This window comes from Molossus molossus, unplaced genomic scaffold, assembly GCF_014108415.1.
Source record: "Molossus molossus isolate mMolMol1 unplaced genomic scaffold, mMolMol1.p scaffold_m16_p_3, whole genome shotgun sequence".
NCBI classification, from domain to species: Eukaryota; Metazoa; Chordata; class Mammalia; order Chiroptera; family Molossidae; genus Molossus; species Molossus molossus.
Genome location: NW_023425366.1, coordinates 12,417,586 through 12,439,050, shown reverse-complemented (window position 1 = coordinate 12,439,050; position 21,465 = coordinate 12,417,586). Strand labels below are relative to the sequence as shown.

General features: G+C 36.2%; 1 protein-coding gene across 6 annotated transcripts in view; it reads left to right on the top strand.

Moving 5' to 3' along the window:
- The window catches only part of NIPBL (NIPBL cohesin loading factor), a 206,011-nt gene extending 185,623 nt beyond the window's left edge, over positions 1–20,388 (top strand). For 4 of the 6 annotated variants that reach the window (XM_036278788.1, XM_036278789.1, XM_036278790.1 and 1 more), the window contains 10 exons: positions 696–786; positions 3,514–3,687; positions 4,082–4,272; positions 8,211–8,318; positions 8,779–8,979; positions 12,145–12,291; positions 14,802–15,076; positions 16,324–16,498; positions 18,348–18,536; positions 19,095–20,388. In XM_036278788.1, coding sequence (XP_036134681.1) covers positions 696–786; positions 3,514–3,687; positions 4,082–4,272; positions 8,211–8,318; positions 8,779–8,979; positions 12,145–12,291; positions 14,802–15,076; positions 16,324–16,498; positions 18,348–18,536; positions 19,095–19,460 — 1,917 coding nt within the window. In that variant the 3' untranslated portion in view covers positions 19,461–20,388. Of the gene's footprint in view, positions 1–695; positions 787–3,513; positions 3,688–4,081; positions 4,273–8,210; positions 8,319–8,778; positions 8,980–12,144; positions 12,292–12,396; positions 12,451–14,801; positions 15,077–16,323; positions 16,499–18,347; positions 18,578–19,094 lie in introns of those variants that run through there. The other 2 variants (XM_036278792.1, XM_036278793.1) reach the window with 2 other exon arrangements.
- The last annotated feature ends 1,077 nt before the right edge of the window (positions 20,389–21,465 follow it).

Genomic DNA, 21,465 nt, shown 5'->3' with positions numbered 1-21,465 from the left:
TTGTGACCCTGTGAATGGAAAATGACTATGATGATCCAGAATGAAGGCAGCATTAGTCTGGTTTAATGAGCATTCTGGACAGTGCTGCTCAAAATATGGTCCTCAGACTGGCTTCCGGTCTGTGAACTTTTTATTACTGGTAATAAGTAAGCACAACTTATATCAGCTTTATAAGAGTAGGTACACGGTTTAGGTTAGCAGCTGCCTTTTTTTTTTTACTTTATCAGTGAGTGAGCAATACATTATTTGCATTCTGTCACAAGCTTCTTTGTCACAGACCTTTATTTTGAATGCCACTCTTCTAAAATTTATCGATTTATAAACTTACTGGTGACTTATTCTTTTTTTTAATCCTCACCTGAGGATATTTTTCCATTTATCTTCAGATAAAGTAGGAGGGAAGGAGAGAGAGTGAGACATTGATGTGAGAGATACATCAATTAGTTGCCTCCTACATAACCCGACCATGGCCAGGGATGAACCACAACTGAGGTACGTGCCCTTGGCCAGAACCAAACCTGAGACTCTTTGGTCCATGGGCTACCGCTCTAACCACTGAGACAAACCAACCAGGACTGGTGACTTATTTTTTAGTCAAATTTGCATGTGGAAATTCTCATTGTTTTCTTTTAGGTATTTTTAGTTGAAAACTGGTCTAAATTACCCTTCTTTATAATATGAATTTTTCCCCTTAGGTTAACATAAAGGATAAAGTACTTGAACTATTGATGTATTTTACAAAACATTCAGATGAAGAAGTACAAACAAAAGCCATCATTGGTCTAGGTAAGTTAAGTCTAAATTTTTGTATAGTTTTAGTTGTTTGAGAGGTTGAGCAAGTTTTAAAATAAAGTGAATCTAAACTGTTGATTTAAGTATGTTTCTATTCACAGTAGAATCTGGTATAGAATATAGGACTGGGGGTTAAAACACCTGGATTCCATTCCTGGCTCAGCCAGTGACTTCCTGGGTGACCTTGAGCAGGTCACATAACTTCTCTGTTAATCAGTTTCCTCATTAATAAAATAGAGGTGACAATACTGTCTCCTTCCCCTACTATAAAGGGTTTCAGAAAAACATTCATTAAAGCACTTGGATACAGAAAAATGATTTAGAATAATTTTGTGCTGTTGCATATTTTAAAAATCATTCTTTTTTTTTTTTGCAAATCTTCATTAAAGTTATTATATGTGCCTACCACTTCTAGACTTCTAGTTAAGATAGTGAGCAGTCTACACAAACTTTTATTCAGCAAAAAAGCACATGGTAACCAACCCAAAAGAAACAATTTGGATATATATCTGTCCCATATTTTTTTTTTTTTACTAACATTGATGTAGTAGACATATGCCTTTGCAGAAGGTTAGGGTTTATGGCTTATCTGGAAGGATAATGGAATACAGAAGAAATGAAAAAGGCAACACTAAAGTACCTGAATTGAATGCACTTTAAAACAATACAAGAATAGTACTCTGGCCCTGGCCGATTTGGCTCAACGGTTAGAACGTCGGCCTGCAGTCCGGAGAGACCCAGGTTCGGTTCCCACTAAGGGCATGTAGCTCGGTGGCAGTTTTTCCCCAGCCCCTGTTGGGGTCGTGTGGGTGGCAACCTCTCGATGTGTCCCTTTCACGTCAGTGTTTCTCTCTCTCCCTCCTTCCCTCCCACTCTATCTGAACAAAATATCGAAAAAATGTCCTCAGGTGAGGATAAAAAAAAAAAAAGAATAGTTCTCTGTCCGTATTTTTTTTTTTTGTTTGTTTGTTTTTGTATTTTTGTTTTGTACAAATACATGTAATGTTACTCAAAATTAATAACTTACTTTGAAACTTTATTTTGGTAACATTAACAATGTTTATAATTTAGTATGCATGGACAATCTTTATATTAGTCTTTTGAACTAAAATAGAGTAATAAAAGATTCTAAGTTACTCAGATCTCATGGTTTACTGATTTCTTTAAATAAACTTAAATTTTATTATTGTTTTTCTTCATCCCTTTTAGAAAATTACATATAGCAAATGTAGTAAAAATTCAGTATCACTTATTAGGAAGTTATATTTATAACTTCAAGCCAGATACGTATCATTGAATATTTAGTCTGGACATAAGCTATATAAAGTGGTAAAACTAATAGTGTTACATCTGATTCAGAGGACAAATAACAGTTGACCCTTGAACAACATGGGGGTTAGGGGCACCCACTCCTGTAGATTCGAAAATCTACATGTAACTCTTGACTCCCCAAAAACTTAGTATTCATGGGGGTTTGGTTCCAGGACTTCTCATGGATACCAAAATCTATAGAAGCCCAAGTCGCTTGTATGAAATGGCATAGAAGAATGCATACAGGAGCCTACTGCGTTCGCAGATTCCCAACCATGGATTGAAAATTCTTTTTTCCACCTGTGATTGGTTGAATTCATGGATGCAAAACCCAGGGACTCAGAAGGCCCACTGTATATTTATTGTGGGGGGAAGTGCACGTAAAAGTGGACCCACATAATTCAAACCCATGTTATCCAAGGGTAAACTGTATGTAAATTTTCATATTCTCTCTCCCATTTTGGGGGGGGGGGGGCAACCAGATTTTTGGTGGCCTATAAACAAAAAGAACAAAAAACTATATGTAAATTTTAACTTAAAGAAGCAGTATCATCCAGAAAATAGTGCCTCTAGACAAGTTAATGAAAGAAATCTTGCCTGGGCCATAGTTATTCTGTGTGACCTTGGGCTGGTTATCTGATCACTCTATGCTTTGAGTTTAGTTTATTTGGCATCAATAATACTTGCTATCATCAAGGATCTTCATTCTATCTCACACAAATAAGTATTTTATACAAGTAAACATGGATAATATTTTGCTACTTATTAACTCTGGTTATAGATTTCAGCTTTTGTGGCTTCATTATAATTCCATATGAGAAATAAATGGAAGATATTTTTTAGCTTTAGTTTAGTTTAGAATTAATTCTGTTTCATCAAATGGATATATTTCAACATACTTTTTAAATAATGCCAATATAGTACCTTCTGCTAGGGATCTAAAAAATGTTTGCAGACATTACCTCTTAAATCCTGAAAACATCCCTTTAAGGTAGGTAGGTGGTAAATATTATTGTCCCCATTTTACAGATGGAGAATTGAGGCACAGAGAGATTATGTGACACACCCAAGGTCACACTACAAGTCAGTGGTGGAGCCAGGAATAGAACCCAAGACTCCTGACTCCTTAATCCACTCCCCTAGCCACTAGGCCCTGCTCCCTCCTCAAGGTTTCCTCTTGTGTGAAATTCTCCTTTGAAATGCAATTTCTTGTTTTTAATTCATGGGGAAAGAAGTACCTGCTCTGATACTTCTCTAGGTAAGGCCACCACATATTCTTCCAGTCATTTTAAGTTTTAATTTTTGAAATAAAAAGGAGCTTTTTATGTAATTTATCAACATTGTCATTAAATGTTATATTTAATTTTAATATGACTATATCAAGAGATTTTTTTTCTCTCTCTTCTTTAGGATTTGCCTTTATTCAACATCCAAGTCTAATGTTTGAGCAAGAGGTGAAAAATTTATATAATAATATCTTATCTGATAAGAACTCTTCAGTAAATTTAAAAATACAAGTGTTAAAAAACCTCCAGACCTACCTACAAGAAGAGGATACACGTATGCAGCAGGCAGATAGAGACTGTAAGTGAAAATACATATTTTTAATGTCACAGTATGGCTACAGTTAGAATACTCTGACTCAATTTTAATCCAGGTATCTAAATTTTCTTATCTGTTAGACGAAGGAATTAGTTCCAAAGGAATTCTTAAGCCCAAAGCTAGCTTAAGGGCATTCACAAACTCTCTAAAATACTTTGTAAAATTTAATGTAGGTGTAAGCATTAACATTTCAAAGGAGGAGAGGGATTGTGGTTCTCATTAGGTACTCAGAGGGACCTCCGACTGAGACCAAAAAAAAAAGATTAAGAGCCACTGAGCCAAAGCACTAGCACATTTTGTGCTTTTGGTTGTGGTCTAATTTGGTATATTTAAGTAAAATTTAGTATTCATGTTCTTAATATGTTTACTTTTGTAGGGAAGAAAGTTGCAAAGCAGGAAGATTTAAAAGAAATGGGTGATGTTTCCTCAGGGATGAGTAGTTCCATCATGCAGCTTTACCTCAAACAGGTGCTTGAGGCATTTTTTCACACCCAATCAAGTGTACGCCACTTTGCCCTAAATGTTATTGCATTGACTCTAAACCAAGGTCTTATTCATCCAGTTCAGGTAAGTGTGTTTTATTAAGCAGAACTTACTAAAATAACCAGATTTGTTGTCATTTGATGACATTGTGATATAAGTAGTTCTTTATTACTCTTTGTTTTTTTTTGGTCCAAACTCTTGGGTCCAAGTTTTGGTACATCTCTTAGATTGTCATTACTGGAAGATGTTCATATATTTATAATGTTGTCTCTATTAAACAAATTTTCTTTTCTTTTTGTAATATTTTGTCTTTATTGATTTTAGAGAAAGAGAGAGAGAGAAACATTGATGAGAGAGAACATCAGTTGGCCGCCTCCTGCATGTTCCCCACTGGGTATTTGACCCACAACCTGGGCATGTGCCCTGCCCGAGAATCGAACCGGCGACCTCTTAGTGCATGGGTCAATGCTCAACCAATGAGCCACACCATCCAGGCCAAATTTTCAATTTATATTTGTGGAATATGTACTTGGAACCATTTTCTAAGCAGGGATGATTGATTGGTTTTAATCCAAGATGACTCATCCCAAAGAACCAACAGCATGTAATGTCAAGAGAGTTAACTTGGATAAGAGTGTAATCTAGCCCTGGCTGGTTTTGCTCAGTGCTTAGAGTGTTGGCCTGCAGTCCAGAGAGACCCGGGTTCGGTTCCCGCTAAGGGCGCGTATCTCGGTTGCAGTTTTTCCCCTGCCCTGGTTGGTCGTGCGGGTGGCAGCCACTCGATGTGTCCCTTTCACGTCGATGTTTCTCTCTTCTCTCTTTCTCCCACTCTATCTGAACAAAAAAATGGGAAGATGTCCTCGGGTGAGGATTTTAAAAAAAAAAAAAGAGTGTAATCTAACTGTTGAACAGGGTGGATTTTAGTCCATAGAAAAGTAAATTATGTAACTTGAGCTCATTTCCTTTATGTGTAAGTTAGAGGTAATATCATCAACCCACACCTCAAAGCATTGCTGTGAGGACTAAATGATGTAATGAAGACCATATTAATATTACTAAGGCTTGGCAGCTAATGCTGATGTAGTAGTGTACATCTGACATGCTCAGGAGAGTGCTGTAGGCTACAGAAGTGAATTTATTAGGTAAACAAAGCCCGTTACCTTTCAACATTTCTGTTTTGGCTATTTTTTGTGAAACTTTTTCTAAAATATGCTGTATGTATGTATGTTGTGTTCTTCCCTGTGTCCTGAAATGAAGCACGCTAAACCATATTTAGCCTATATTTTGTGACTCAGAGTTATTATTATCATCAAGGTCCTGTAGTAAAATGTACAGTGGTGCCTGGCTGGTGTGGCTCAGTGGTTGAGCATTGACGCATGCACCAAGAGGTTGCCAGTTCGATTTCCAGTCAAGGCACACGCCCAGGTTGTGGGCCAGTCCCCAGTGGGAGGCATGCAGGAGGCAGCCAATCGATATTCAGTCTCTCTCCCCCTCTCCCTTCCTCTCTCTCTAGAATTCAGTAAAGAAAATTAAAAAACAAACTCAGAGACCTAAAATAAACACAAAGGATGATCTGAAATTAAATTTAAAAAAAATGTACAGTGGTGTACTGAGACTAGAATTTTTTGATACTTATAGCTCTTTACTAATATTTGAAATGGCCTCAGGTGGTTATGCTTTTTATTGCACATTTTCTTTTTTATCCTCACCCAAGGACATTTTTGCATTTATCTTCAAATAGAGTGGGAGGGAGAGAGGGAGAAAGAGAGAGAGAGAGAACCATCAATGTGAGAGAGACACATCGACTGGCTGCCACCCACACGAGCCCACCTGGGGCTGGGGACAAAATGCAACCAAGGTATGTGCCCTTAGCAGGAACTGAACCCAGGTCTCTCTGGTCCACAGGCTCACACTCTAACCGCTGAGCCAAACAAACCAGAGCTGTTGCCACATTTTCTTTATCTCTTGATCCATACAATTTTTTCTGAATCATGTGATAGTAAGTTTCAAATATTATGATTCTTTACCTCTAAACACTTTAGTATATAATTTCTAAGAATAAGGACATTCTCTCATAAAACCATAACGCAGTAATCAAATTCAGGAAATTTAGCATTGGTATATTATTATTTAATTTATAGTATATTTTTCAATTTACTACTTTACCCAATAATGTTTTTTTTTTCTTTGTTGATTTTTAGAGAGAGGAAGGGAGAGGGAGAGAGAGAGATTGAAACATCAAGGAGAGAGAATATCGATTGACCACCTCCTGCATGCCCCCCACTGGGGATTTGGCCCACAACCAGGGCTTGTGCTCTGACTGGGAATCAAACCAGCAGCCTCTTGGTGCATGGGTGGATGTTCAACCACTGAGCCACACTAGCTGGGCCCCAGTAATGTTCTTTTTTTTTTTTCTTTAATCCTCACCCGAGGATATTTTTCCATTTTTTGTTCAGATAGAGTGGGAGGGAGAGAGAGGAAGGGAGAGAGAGACAGAAACATCGATGTGAAGGGACACATCGAGTGGCTGCCACCCGCACGACCAACCAGGGCCGGGGACAAACTGCAACCGAAGTACATGCCCTTAGCGGGAACCGAACCCGGGTCTCTCCGGACCGCAGGCCGACGCTCTAACCGCTGAGCCAAACCGGCCAGGGCCCAGTAATGTTCTTTAATGGACTTTTTTTCATTGATTTGGAATTTAATTCATGATCACCCATTTCAGTGAGTACCATCTCTACTTTTTTAAAGTTGTTCTTTTTTTGTTTGTTTATTTTTGTTTTTCTGTCCTTCTCACTGCTATTTGATTCATATTTATCTAACTTAGCAGTGGTGTTTTTTGTCTTTAGAAGTACAGTAAATATGGCTGTTACCAAAATACTACCTGTCCAATTATTGAAGCCATATCTAAAACTACCTTTGTAGAAAATTTTTATATTTTCCTAGTTTTGAATATGGAAGACATTACTTCTTGCCCTATTTTATCTTTAATATAGTAAATGCAGTCAGGCTTGCAAAATTATTAGATTACACATTTGTAGTAATATAGTCTTAATTGGATATTCTTAGTGGGAGGCAGGGCTTTATGTTTAAAGCACCTTAAATTCGCACTGAAATTGTTTACATTTCACCACATCAGTATTTTTTGCTTATGCACCAGTGCCTTTTTGCTTTAAGCTAAATTTAAGGAAGAATAATCATTTTTAGCCCTGGCTGGTTTTTGGCTTAGCGGTTGGAGCGTCGGCCTGTGGTCCAGAGAGATCCGGGTTCGGTTCCCGCTAAGGGCGCGTACCTCAGTTGCAGTTTGTCCCCAGCCCTGGATGGGTCGTGCAGGTGGCAGCCACTCGATGTGTCCCTTTCACGTCGATGTTTCTCTCTCTCTCTCTCTCTCTCTCTCTCTCTCTCTCTTCCTCTTCCTCTCTCTCCCTCCTGCTCTATCTGAACAAAAAATGAAAGAAATGTCCTCGGGCGAGGATTAAAAAAAAGAATAATCATTTTTAAAAGAACACTAAAACATGTCATTTAAGGGGCTATAAAACTAAATTCATATATCCCAGATATACATCGAGTTTTAACATATGTAAAGATACTTACAGCCCTGGCCAGTTTGGCTCAGCTGTTGGAGCGTCGGCCTGTGGACCAGAGAGTCCTGGGTTTGGTTCCCGCTAGGGGCACGTACCAAAAAAATAAATACAGCCCTGGCCGGATTGGCTCAGCGGTTAGAGCGTTGGACCGAGGACCAGTGAGTCGTGGGTTTGATTCCAATCAAGGGCACATATGTAGGTTACAGTTCGTCCCCAGCCCTGGTCTGGTCGTGCGGGAGGCAACCCATTGATGTGTCTATCTTCACATCAGTGTTTCTCTTTCTCCCTTACTCTCTCCCCTTCCCTCCCATTCTGATGATAAACAGGAAAAAAAAAGTATCCTCAGGTAAGGATTAAAATACATATATACATATATAAAGATACTTACAGAGCTTTTACTACTGTGATATCTTATAAATTCTGTATTTTTATTTCCAGTGTGTGCCGTATTTAATTGCTATGGGCACAGACCCAGAACCAGCTATGCGGAACAAGGCTGATCAGCAGCTTGTGGAAATAGACAAAAAATATGCTGGATTCATTCATGTATGTATTTTTAAGTTGTATAACCTAAATTTAAACATCTTTCTTTAGTAAACCATTTATTTGGTGACTGTCCTCCCCATATTCCTATTAAAATAAAATATTTTGCTTAGTACTTACTTAAACGTGCAACTAAGTTTATCCCCCAAGGAGTTTATTCTTGTTTAAAATTAACTCTTATGATTGAGCTAGAAGTGATAGTTCAGTAGGCACACTGGCATGCATGGGTTCTAGTCCTTACTGTGTGACCTTGGGAGTAATGGCTCTTCTGGGCCTCAATTATCTTTTCTGTAAAATTAAGGGATTTCAAAAGATGATATCTAATGTTCTTCCAGCTCTTGTATTCTTTGATCTCATTATTTATATAACAAAACAAAATAATGAAGTTCGCCTCAGACTCAAAGTACATTTTTAATCTGATTTTTAATTTCCATCACAAAAATGAGGCTTTTATTGATTTCAGATGAAAGCAGTGGCTGGTATGAAGATGTCTTACCAGGTACAACAGGCAATCAACACATGCCTAAAAGATCCTGTCAGGGGTTTCAGACAAGATGAGTCCTCTAGTGCTTTGTGTTCGCACCTTTACTCCATGATCCGTGGAAACCGCCAACACAGACGAGCCTTTCTAATTTCTTTACTCAACCTCTTTGATGACACAGCAGTAAGCACAAAAACTTATTATTTTAAGAAAATACATGTTTTATAAATTTTATTCCTAAAGTAGTCACCAGTTTTTAAATATTAGAGTTTTAGTAAATAATAACTATATTAAATATGTGTTTCCTTGAGTCTTCTGTGTTAATTAATGATAAGGTATGCAGTCAAAATTGAATAGGAAATTTGCATGGGAATAAATACAATGAGAGATAAAGTATAATTGTGTCTTCATACTGAATATCTTATAAACTTTGATAGGAGTTTCTTTAAGTATACCTTTAAATAAACTTTATCATTAAACTATCACTTAGGGGGATAGATTAGATAGATGGATGGATGGATGAATAAATAAGTGACATTTTACTTGTTTCTGTCAGACTCCAATATTGTTAGAATAATCGTTCTAGGATTTTGGCTGCTTATATTTCCTTCTTGTTCAGCTTGACCTCCTTGATGAAGAGCCCACATTTGTGTGAAAACAATTTGCCCTTTGGGCCATTGCACAAGTGGTATTGTCCAGAACCATAAGCCAAGAAAACAGAACATTTTATTCTTTAACCTTTCCTCTTAATTTATTCATTTATTATGCCCATATATTTATTCATCACTTGCTATATGGTAGCCATTGTACTAGGAAAGAACATAAATAGTAAATAGGCAGATGGGTATGTGCCCACATAGAGCTTTGAAAATAAATATTATAAACATCTATTTCAGAAATAATTGGATATAATTTAATCACCACCACCACCATCATATCATCAGCATTAAGCTTTCATTTTGTGTGGGATATTGTGCTAGGAGTCCAAAATGGTATTATGATATAGTGCTTTTCCAGTTACGGAAAGGACACAAAATAAAGAAAATAATAGTTCAGGTTAGCATATGACAGGTGGTTTGTGTCAGTGATACTGCTCCTGTCCTTTACCTCCCTCCTGAGCTCCATTCCTGGGTGGTTTCATTGCCTGCTGTATGTCATTGGCTTGTGTTCTGTCACCTTAGCATGTAAAATGCTAAATCCATCTCTCATCCTGCAGTGCTTTCTTCCTAGTACCTACAACAAAGGTTGTCAGGGGAGGAGCAAGTTACTAAAGACTTAGAGAGATTAGAGGAGATGGGTTACTGTTTAAGGCAAGGGTAAAAACATGAATAAAGGCACAAAGATAAGAATATGTGGGAAATAATGAGTACGTTGTTATTTGGAGCAGAAAGGTCATAGTGAGGCATGTTTATGAAAGATCTTATAGACGATGGAAATGCCAAAAAACATTAGCCTTGTGTTCACATTGGGGGTAATATAATCTATTATGGTGACAGTAGGAAAGGATGGACAGTAAGAAAGAAAAGAAGAAAAAGACTGTATGAGAAGAACAGCCAAAGGATAACTAGAATTTTTTTTTTTTTCTGAGCATTTGGAAGAATAATAGGATTGTTGCTAAAAGTAATTTGAAAAGGAGTTGGTGTGAGGAGTACATAGAAGAGGAATACAGTAGTCAAAGAGCTTGGAAGAGAAAACTAAAGATGGAAGGTTTCAGGAAGGAAAGGGTGGATAATAGTGTTCATGTTACTGAGAAAGTCAAGGAGAATATGAAGTAAAAAGATAGGGTAGGATATTTGGTGGGTAGACACACTCAAGCAGTGAGGCACAAAAACATGATTTTAATTAAAGAACAGTAGGGAAGGACCTAGAAGGAGCAGTTCTAGACTATTCTTTTAAGAAATTTGATTTTTTAAAAGAAGGAGCAGTATAGGACTTTCTTCATGGCCAAAGTTGAAGAATTTCAGAGTTTTTAAAAAGGTTTATTCAGAGTAGTCCTGAACATTTTTAGTTTCAGGAGGAAAAAAAAAATTATTCACACACACACATATACACAATATATAAATTATAGCATTAAAACCAATAGATGAGGTAGGGTTCTATGTCTGGGTCTCCCCAACTTTAACATGTAAGTGTTGATAAATATTTAAAAACAAAAAATAGAGTAAGAGTCTCATGAACACCAATAGCAAGTATTCTATCTGTCCTTTGGGATTTTTGTTGTGATTTTGGGTTTTCTGTTGTTTAGACAGCAGGATAGTGGAGATGGTAGGAGGGAGTGGTTTGTTTTTTTGGGGGGGTTGGTGTTTTTTTTGAAGCTATGTTTTAAAGGAGTTTAAATGTTAACATGTCTTTCGGTTTATATTCTGTATGATCATGAGTGCTGAATGTCTCTCTGTTACTTCTTATTTATTTATTTATTTATTTATTTATTTATTTATTTTTATCTTCACCTGAGGACATTTCTTCAGTTTTTGTTCAGATGGAGTAGGAGGGGGAGAGAGGGAGGGAGAGAGAGAGAAACATCGACATGAAAGGGACACATCGAGTGGCTGCCACTCTCATGACCCAACCAGGGCTGGGGACAAACTGCAACCGAGGCATATGCCCTTAGCGGGAACTGAACCTGGGTCTCTCTGGACCGCAGGCCAGCGCTCCAGCCGCTGAGCCAAACCAGCCAGGGCTCTGTTACTTCTTTTTAAAGCAAACAACTGGTAGTAACCATAATTTTTTTCTTTAACTTGTGCCTACTTCCGAGTTTTTATAGTGTGAGACTGGTAGCACGGTCACAAGGACACTGATATTCTAAATTAATATATGTAGGAAACTGACAGATGTTTTATGAGTACATGAACTTTGTGGAGGTTTTTAACCCACATATTAGCTATAATTACCACTTATTTTTGAGGGCAGAATAGTAATTGTGTGTAACTGATCTCAATATGGGTTAAGCTCTTAAAAACACAATGACACCTAATTGTGAATTTTTACGTATAATCTCTGATGTGGTGTGGCTTATCATGAAGATTCCATATATTCTATAAGAATATAAAGGGAATTCCACTTGGGTACACTGAAAAATTTCACCTCTTTCCTTCTTGAAGTAGTATGGTATAAGTCATTGTGAAATCTCTTAAAATGGGTATAAGATTATTTTATAATTTCTATTTCTGTTCCCCCTCTCTTTTCCTTACCTCTCTTTCTCTCCCTGCCCTCTTTCTCTGAAAAATTAACTGAGATCAAAGTGCTCTGTAATATTTTTTCTAGAAAGGTTTTTTTGATGGATTTCTAGATTATCCACTAAATACGTGTGCTTTTTTTTTTTTTTTTTTTTTTTTTTTTAATTTACAGAAAACAGAAGTGAATATGCTCTTGTATATAGCAGACAATCTAGCCTGTTTTCCGTACCAGACACAGGAAGAGCCATTGTTTATAATGCATCATATAGACATTACACTCTCAGTTTCTGGTAGTAACCTGCTGCAGTCATTCAAGGAGGTAAGTTACATCATTACTATTCTTCATGTATCTCTCAAAGTGCAAGCATGCTATTTTCACTGTTTTGTTTCTCATTCTTTTTATTTTTTTCATGGATATATACAGTCTTTCTAAATGACCTTATTGAAATCTGGGCAGTGCTTGAATTGGGGAGAAGAGGTGGGTTGCCATTTCATTTCTATTAAGAAACACCTACACCCATTCCATTACAGATCATTTGGGTGGAATGTATATACTTACTTATAGATATATATATAGATATATAGATATATATATGGATTGTTCCATTGATAAGCCATCCCACTTCTTTATTTCTTTCACTTTAAGCACTGACTTTAAGTGTTTGATGTTTGTTCATAAATTCATTTACACCCTATTGTAAAGTACCTTGCTATTCTATAAATCTGGTAATGCTGTAGATCACAGAAGTACACCTGAAGAGATCTAGATATAAATAATAGTTTACTTACAAAGACACAGGCAATACTGATTTCCTTATCCTTGAACACCAGCATCATAATTAAGGTGGTATATTGTGTGCCCAAAACTTTATTAAGTTTGTTATAAACCTTATGTCTTTTCTTTTTCTAAGGAGGAAATGTAATTGGTTTAATTGTAAAAGCACCTGGTATAGCACTGGGCGCATAGTTGTCACCCAGTTACTTTTTTATAAATTAATTGGAATATTTTTATGTGCCTGACGATACAAGTAGATCTCATATTACAAAATCACATTGCTCAGAACTCAGCCTGGTCAAACCAGTAAATGAGGATGATTATTTATAATATCTAAGGGTTAGAACTTTAGGCCCCACCCTAGACCTGCTGAAACAGAGTCTACTGTTTTTTTTGTTTGTTTGTTTGTTTGTTTTTTATCCTCACCCGAGGATATTTTTCCATTTTTTGTACAGATAGAGTGGGAGGGAGAGAGAGGAAGGGAGAGAGAGTGAGAAACATCGACGTGAAAGGGACACATCGAGTGGCTGCCACCCGCACGACCAACCAGGGCCAGGGACAAACTGCAACCGAAGTATGTGCCCTTAGCGGGAACCGAACCCGGGTCTCTCCGGACCGCAGGCCGATGCTCTAACCGCTGAGCCAAACTGGCCAGGGCGAGTCTACTGTTTTTTAACAAAATCCCTTAGTGTTTAAGATGCACACTGAAATTTGAGAAGTTAATAATTTCCCAGGAACTTTAGCTATCGTGTTATTTATCTTACAACCCTTACTGTTGTGTATATACTTGAAAGTGTTTGTCCTGTTTTATTTAACAGCTGCACTTTGAATAATTGCTTTGTAATCTAGTCTTCCCCCCCCCTTAAACCCAGTAGACTTTCCTTCTTTTTAAAAGAGATAACAGTTTCATAAATTACAAAGAAATAGAATTTAAGTATTTAAGAAAAATTGCCTATTGCTGAAAAGTTGGTTTCTTTTTCATATGTTTTTATTGATTTTTAGAGAGAGGAAAGGGTGGGGGACATCCATCGACTGCGTCCTGCACACCCCTTATGGGGATTGAGCCCACAACCCTGACATGTGCCCTGACCAGGATTGAACCAGTGACCTTTTGGTGCACAGGATGATTCTCAACCAACTGAGCCGCATCAGCCAGTGTGCTGAAACTTCTTGAAAGGGAGACTTTAATAAAAGCTGTGGCCCTGACAGTTTTGCTCAGCGGTTAGAGCATCAGCCCACGGACATTGCGATTTTGATTCTGGTCAAGGAGACATACCTCAGTTGCGGTTCGGTCCTGGTTGAGGTCGAGGTCCTATGGGAGGCAACCAATTGATGTGTGTCTCTCACATCGATGACCCCCCCCCCCCAATTCTATCTGAAGATAATAGAAAAATATTCTTGGGTGAGGATTTTAAAAAATTAAAAATAAAATAAAAAGCTGTGGGTGTCAAGTATTGTATTCACCAAGTTAAATTATAATTACTGCTTTTCCTCTATATTGGCTCACCTATATGCCAAATTGATACTTTTTTTTTTTTTATACTCGCTCAAGGACATTTTTCCATTTTTTGTTCAGATAGAGTGGGAGGGAGAGAGAGGGGAAGAGAGAGAAATGATGTGAAGGGACACATCGAGTGGCTGCCTCCCACACGGCCCAACCAGGGCTGGGGACAAACTGCAACCAAAGTACGTGCCCTTAGCGGGAACCAAACCCGGGTCTCTCTGGACCACAGGCCGACGCTCTAACCGCTGAACCAAACTGGCCAGGGCCAAACTGATACTATTGTAACTAATTTATTTCATTACTTTTCTATAAGAAAATTGTTCCCCTTTCAATGATATTTGAGAAGGAGTTTTTTTTTTGAGGGGGTGGGGTTGGAGTACATCTCCCAGGGTTTTCACCTCCGGTCATTTATGGAAAGGCAGAAGGTTTCAATACATAAAATATTAATGTGAAAATGCCTTTTGAAACTGTTGAATGCAGCATATGTGTATTTGTTAGTAGTATTTTGCTTTTATTGTTTTTAAACAGAATAATTTTTCCTTTTTTTCAGTCTATGGTAAAAGACAAAAGGAAAGAGAGAAAATCATCACCTAGCAAGGAAAATGAGTCAAGTGAGAGTGAAGAAGAAGTTTCCAGGCCTCGGAAGTCACGGAAACGTGTAGATTCAGATTCAGACTCAGATTCAGAAGATGATATAAATTCGGTGATGAAATGTTTGCCAGAAAATTCAGCTCCCTTAATTGAGTTTGCAAATGTCTCCCAGGGTATTTTATTGCTTCTGATGTTAAAACAACACTTGAAGAATCTTTGTGGATTTTCTGATAGGTAAGGTTACATAAGCAGGGAAAGAAAAAACTTTGTTCAAATAATAAAGAATTATGAAATCCAGTTTTGATTGCATGCTTACTTTAACATTAAAAATGCTCCTTTTAAAAAAGGAGTTTGTTTATTTTTTTGCTATAAAGTAATTTGTTTTATAATACATCATGATGTATCCATTCTGTTCTCAGAGGCAAAACATATCCCTTGTTAATAATGCATTATAAATTAAAGGACTTATTTTGTTGATTTTTTAAAAAAGATCTTAATAGAGAATTAGGCTAATTTTAAAATAGATTGCAAATTTAAGTTTTTAAAGAGTTGAGTGAAGACCAGATGCAGACTAACTAGGCTGAGTAACAAAACGAAATAGTCTTTCATGTTAGTCTTTAATGTATTCTATAAAGTAAGAGATAGAAAAGTACTAATTATTGTGAATTTTTTATGATTATATTCACTGTTAGTCACTGTAGGTAGATCTTTTCTGCTTGCACCCATGGAATTGTGGTCATTTTTCAGATTTATTGAAACCTTACATTAGGAATCACAAAGTCAGATGTTCATAGGGGGAAAGATAAAATGAGAGGGGAATGGATCTGATGGAAGGTTAGAGGCAAACTGGAAAGAACATGTTTCATCTAAAGGGTTCAGGTATTCTTCAGATGTTCATCAGTTTGTTGCCATGGAAGAGAGTGGGCACAGTGTGGCCACAGCTTCCACTTATTCAAGAGAAACTATATAATCCAGATTTTTATGGTAAATGTTGGCAAAGTGATTAAAAACTTTCTAAAGTCTTGGGGCAGTGCTAAGGAGTTGAAATATTTTTCAGCAGAGTTGTTAATATGAAACAGATTTGTAAACATTCATTCTGGCTGCTTTGTAGGGAGTAAATAGTTGGGGGGCAAAAAGGTAGAAGGAGGTAAACAAGTTAAGTGGTATTGAGTAATCAATTATATTAAAACTTCTACAGTCACAATCATGGTATTAAAAGGTAGACATGAGGTACTACTTTGATTTAAATGATGCTTCTATTTAAGACAAATACTGAAAAACAAGAGAATATTATTCTTTTTAATCTTTACCCTTATGTATTTACTTCCCTTTTTAAAATTATATTTATTTTGTGTATAAATTCACAGGTCAAAATTTCTATGACAAGAAGTTGAGTTATTAGTAAATAAACTTTAACTAGAAGCAATTTAAATGTAAATGCCTGAAAATGTTATAGTTAATGATTTTGTTTTCCCAAACAGTAAAATTCAGAAATACTCTCCATCTGAATCTGCAAAAGTATATGATAAAGCGATAAACCGAAAAACAGGAGTTCATTTTCATCCCAAACAAACACTGGACTTCCTGCGGAGTGATATGGCTAATTCTAAAATCACTGAAGATGTAAAAAGGAGTATAGTAAAACAGTATCTAGATGTGAGTAGTAAAACCAAAATATATTTTCTTCTAATAATGGCTTTTTTATTTTTTTATATGTTTATTTTTTTAGAGAGAGGGAGGGAGGTAGAGAGAGAAAGAAAGAAAGAAACATTGATTTGTTGTTCCACTTATTTGTGTATTTACTGGTTGATTCTTGTATGTGTCCTCACCAGCATTGAACCCACAACCTTGGTTTGTCAGAATGACACTCTAACCAACTGAACTACCCAGTCAGAGCGATAATGGGTTTTTTTTAAGTACATTTTAGGAGTGAGTTAGCTATCCTTTACATTGAAAGTAAGCTTAATGAACTGTCAAGATTATTTTTCTATCTAATTTTAAGGAGTTACTATAAGCTTGCTTTTCCATTTCACCCACTGCATCCCAATTATTTTTTCTTAGGAAATACCAGCTCACCAGTAATTTTATTTTAATGAAAATGAAAGTCTTTAGGCACGTTTTAGGAAAAGGTCATACCTATTTATGTATTTTTTTTAATTCAGTGGATTAATACATGGTGTAAATTTCATAAAAAGAAAAACCTTGAGCCCAGCCAGTGTGGTTCAGTGGTTGAGCGTCGACCCTGCAGCAAGAGGTCGCCGGTTTGATTTCTGGTCAGAGCACATGCCCAGGTTGTGGGCCCGATCCCCAGTGAAGGGCATGCAGGAGGTGGCCAGTCAATGTTCTCTCTCATTGATGTTTCTATCTCTCTCTCTCCCTACCTCTCTCTCTAAAATCAATAAAGAAGAAAAACCTTGAAAAGTTGTCTTCCTACCCCCTTTAGCCCGTCTGTTCCTCTCCTTTCTGGCAGCCAATGTCACTGCTTTTTCATGTGTTCTTACAGAAATATATATATTCAACAAATATGTGCGTAAGTGTGTACTAAATGTGCTTTTAAAATGTCTTTAAGAATGGTCAAATTTGTAGAGACAGGAAATAGAGTAGAGTTTACCAGGGCTGAGGGAAGGGAGGAATGGGAAGTTATTGAATGGAATTAGAATGAGTTTCTGTAACTGAAAAAGTTTTGGAAATGATGATGGTAACGGTTGCACACATTACAATATACTTAATTCCAATAAATTAATTGAACATTTAAAATTATTAAAATGGTAAATTTTATGTTCTGTATATTTCACTGCAATAAAATTTTTTACTTTTTAAAAAGATGTTTCTAGAGACTTTTTAAAAATAAAAATGGTTTTTCTTTTAATCTACTTAAAGCAGGTAGCTGAACATAACTAATAATGATTTTTTTTTTTACCAAGAATGAAACCTACAGAACAGTTTTCATAGTATTCATAGACTGTACATCTTATACTTAAAGTAAAAAATTATTTTAGTTCTCATTTAATATTTTTCATCTTTTGTTTCCTCTGATATCCTCTTATGTTGGCAGAGCACTATGGGGGTAGAAGATTTTAAAATGTGTGTCATTATTAATTAATGACCTGGTTGCTTGATAACTTGGACCAGGATCAGCAACCTCGAACTTATGGGCCAAATCTAGCACATTGTCTGTTTCTGTAAATAAATTTTTGTTGAAACAGCCATGCCCACGCATCCATAATTACTTGCATTGCACACTATGATGGCTGAGTTGTATAGTTGTGAAAGAGACTGTTGCAGCCTACAAAGCCGAAAATATTTACTCTCTGGCTCTTTACAGAAAATGTTTGCCCCCTAACTTGGACAATAGCTAAAGCATATTTTACCCACACCAAACTAAACCAATAGAAAACATTTAGAAAAAAAAAAAATTTTTTTCCCAAGAAAACACATTTAGGGCTTTGACAGTCTTGTTCGAAATACTTACTTAAAATTCCAAATTAATACCTTATTTTTATAGTTCAAACTTCTCATGGAACATCTGGACCCTGATGAAGAAGAAGAAGAAGGGGAGGTGTCAGCCAGCACAAATGCTCGGAACAAAGCAATTACCTCGCTGCTTGGAGGAGGCAGCCCTAAAAATAATGCAGCAGCAGAGACAGAAGATGATGAAAGTGATGGGGAGGATAGAGGAGGAGGCACTTCAGGGGTGAGGCGGAGGAGGAGTCAACGTATTTCGCAGCGTATTACGTAAAACGATTTTTATGTGCTTATATATGTCAGTCTTTTAAATGTACATCAAGTAATGTAATACTTATGAGAGAAAACATTTTGTAGATAGAGATTCTCTACTTAACCATTTATACATCCTTTTGTAGAAAGTTTAACATAAAGACAATAAAAAAGAAAAAAACAGAAATGAGATTTATTCAGCATAAAGGGTTATTAATTTTTTTTGGATTGTATTAATGTGTGTTATCCTTTTTCATTGTTGCTAAGTTTTATGTAGCTTTGTGGTTCATATGTATATATAATTTTATATATCAATAAGAGTAAAGACGGGTACAAATTAAGAGTTTTATGGTTTTACAAGTATATGTTAACCCCTTGGCGCTGGCGGTCACGGTGCGTCTCATTGCCGGCAATGGAAGTGTGCTGGGAAATCCCAACTCCCGGCGTCAAGGGATTAAAAGCAATAAAAACAATAATTTCACTAAAATTATTTTGTATAACACTTGGTCTTTTTTCCCCCCTCCCAATGTTTTAGTCATTGAGAAGGTCAAAACGAAATTCAGACTCTACGGAGTTGGCAGCACAGATGAATGAAAGTGTTGACGTCATGGATGTCATCGCTATTTGCTGTCCAAAGTACAAAGATCGACCACAAATTGCAAGAGTAGTACAGAAAACCAGCAATGGCTTCAGTGTTCAGTGGATGGCAGGCTCCTACAGTGGCTCCTGGACTGAGGCTAAGCGCCGTGATGGCCGCAAACTGGTGCCTTGGGTAGACACTATTAAAGAGTCAGACATTATTTACAAAAAAATTGCTCTAACGAGTGCTAATAAGCTGACTAATAAAGTTGTTCAGACTTTACGATCCCTGTATGCCGCCAAGGATGGGACTTCCAGCTAATGAATTTGTACATGCAGCCAAATTTACAGGAATTTTTTTTAAAGGCAGAAAAACTTGAAATATCAACATTCTGGCAAAAAAAAAATCAGTTTTATGAAGAGTAAGAATGGAACCTGGGATGCAGGAACAAAAGAAGGAAATGTTGGGCAAACATTTTTGTGGGAGCTCCCTTCGCTGTTGTGCAGCAGAAACAGATTCTCAGTTCATTTTTACTCCCACTGTATTATAGTTTAACAAAAATTGTTTATATCTTGGAAAAAAACTTTCTGTTTAAAAAATAAACAAGTGAATGTTGGAAATTAGTCTGTTAATGTTCTTAATAAAGTGTTCTTGGAGTTTAACCTAGCAGCGGATGGCTTTCTTTAGCTTAGCCCAGTTTCCAGGGAAGCATTGTTTTTTCCAGGCTGTAAAATGGCAGAATCTCCTGGATATATAATTTATTCTGTTGAAAAAAAAAAAAAGCATGCAGTATCTATGACCTATCTGCAGAAGGAGTTTTTGTAAATGTAGATTTTGATGTATTAGGTCACCCTGAAAACAATACAAGAAAAGGGATCCCCAGGCAATCTGGTGGAGCGAATACTGCAATAAATTTTTTTACTTCTCTTTGTTACTTGTCTGTTTCCATTTGAATTTCTTATTGTAAAGATCTGTTTAAATCCATTTATATTATTTTGCAGTCTTTTATGTAAAATTTATTATATCACTGGTTTTCAAAGCGAAACATAAAATATTGTTTATACAGTTTGTATAGGCTGGCTTCTGAATAATTGGTATCTATTATTTTCATTCACATAAGAGGGTGTAAACAATTAACTCCAAGGTTTTATTGTATCCTGCAATATTTAGTATTAACTATATATGATTTAGCACTGTGCCAAACACATTTTCAAGAGTACATTTTGATATAAAAAGAAACTATAGTTTATTTCTTGTATGCTTCAATTTCTTTCTAGTGATGTCATGATGGTAATATTTATTTTTTTAAACTATGAACTCTGTGGGACAAAACTAGATTGGGTTTTCCCCCTTGGAGTTTGTTTTGTCAGCAAAGGATTGGAAGTGGCTTATGAAAACAATATGATTTACCAAGGAGTAAAATATCAGAAAAATATAAGAATATAAAGTCCAGCATATAGAATACTAAAGAATAAAGATGTGGGTAAAAAAGCCAATTTTCAATGCCATGAGCCTAACATGTAATGATGCTTGCTGTCATTTAATTCTTACAAAAATTCTTCTGGTTTTATCCCTGCTTTGTAGATAAGGAAAACTGAGGCTAAGAAAGACTCAGTAATTTGCTTGTAAATGTTATAATAGAGACTTAAGTTTGGATTTGGAGTCATCACATCTCAGTACTCTAAGCTAATTGAACATCAAGCATAAAGGAGATGATCTTTATTGAAAGAAAACCAGTTCCTGCAGGATCTTTGAAGTATATATACTTGGGGAAATAGGCACATGATAGTAGTAAGGCTGTGTATCATAGATGATAGTCACAGACGAATTGCTGTATTTAAGAATTTTCTCTATATTGTAAGTTTCAATATTTAGCTATTAATATAAGCCAAATGTTTATATAACTCATAAGCCTTAACCTTTAAATATACAAACCAAAGTTTTCAAAAAGGAGATTTCTCAAATATGATTTTTTGGGTCTTAACACAAAATTAAGTTAGGGCTTTGGCCGTCACATATACAAAATTGAACTTTTAAAGTATTTACAAAGTTCAGTCTTACTCTGTAGTTTGTTGGTACTGTAGTAAGCCATATCATCTTTATTGACTGGTATTGAAAAGATATATTTGATATGAAATTTTTCAAGTACCTCTTTAATATATTAATATGAAAGTTTAGTATTTTCTTATTTAAATTATTATTTTGACAAAGAATGGGTAATTTTAAAAATCCATACCAAAATACAAATGTAGAAAACCAGAATTTAGTGACCTCTAGTAGAAGAATTGATGTTTTAGAGACAAGTAATAGATAGCTTACTCTGTTC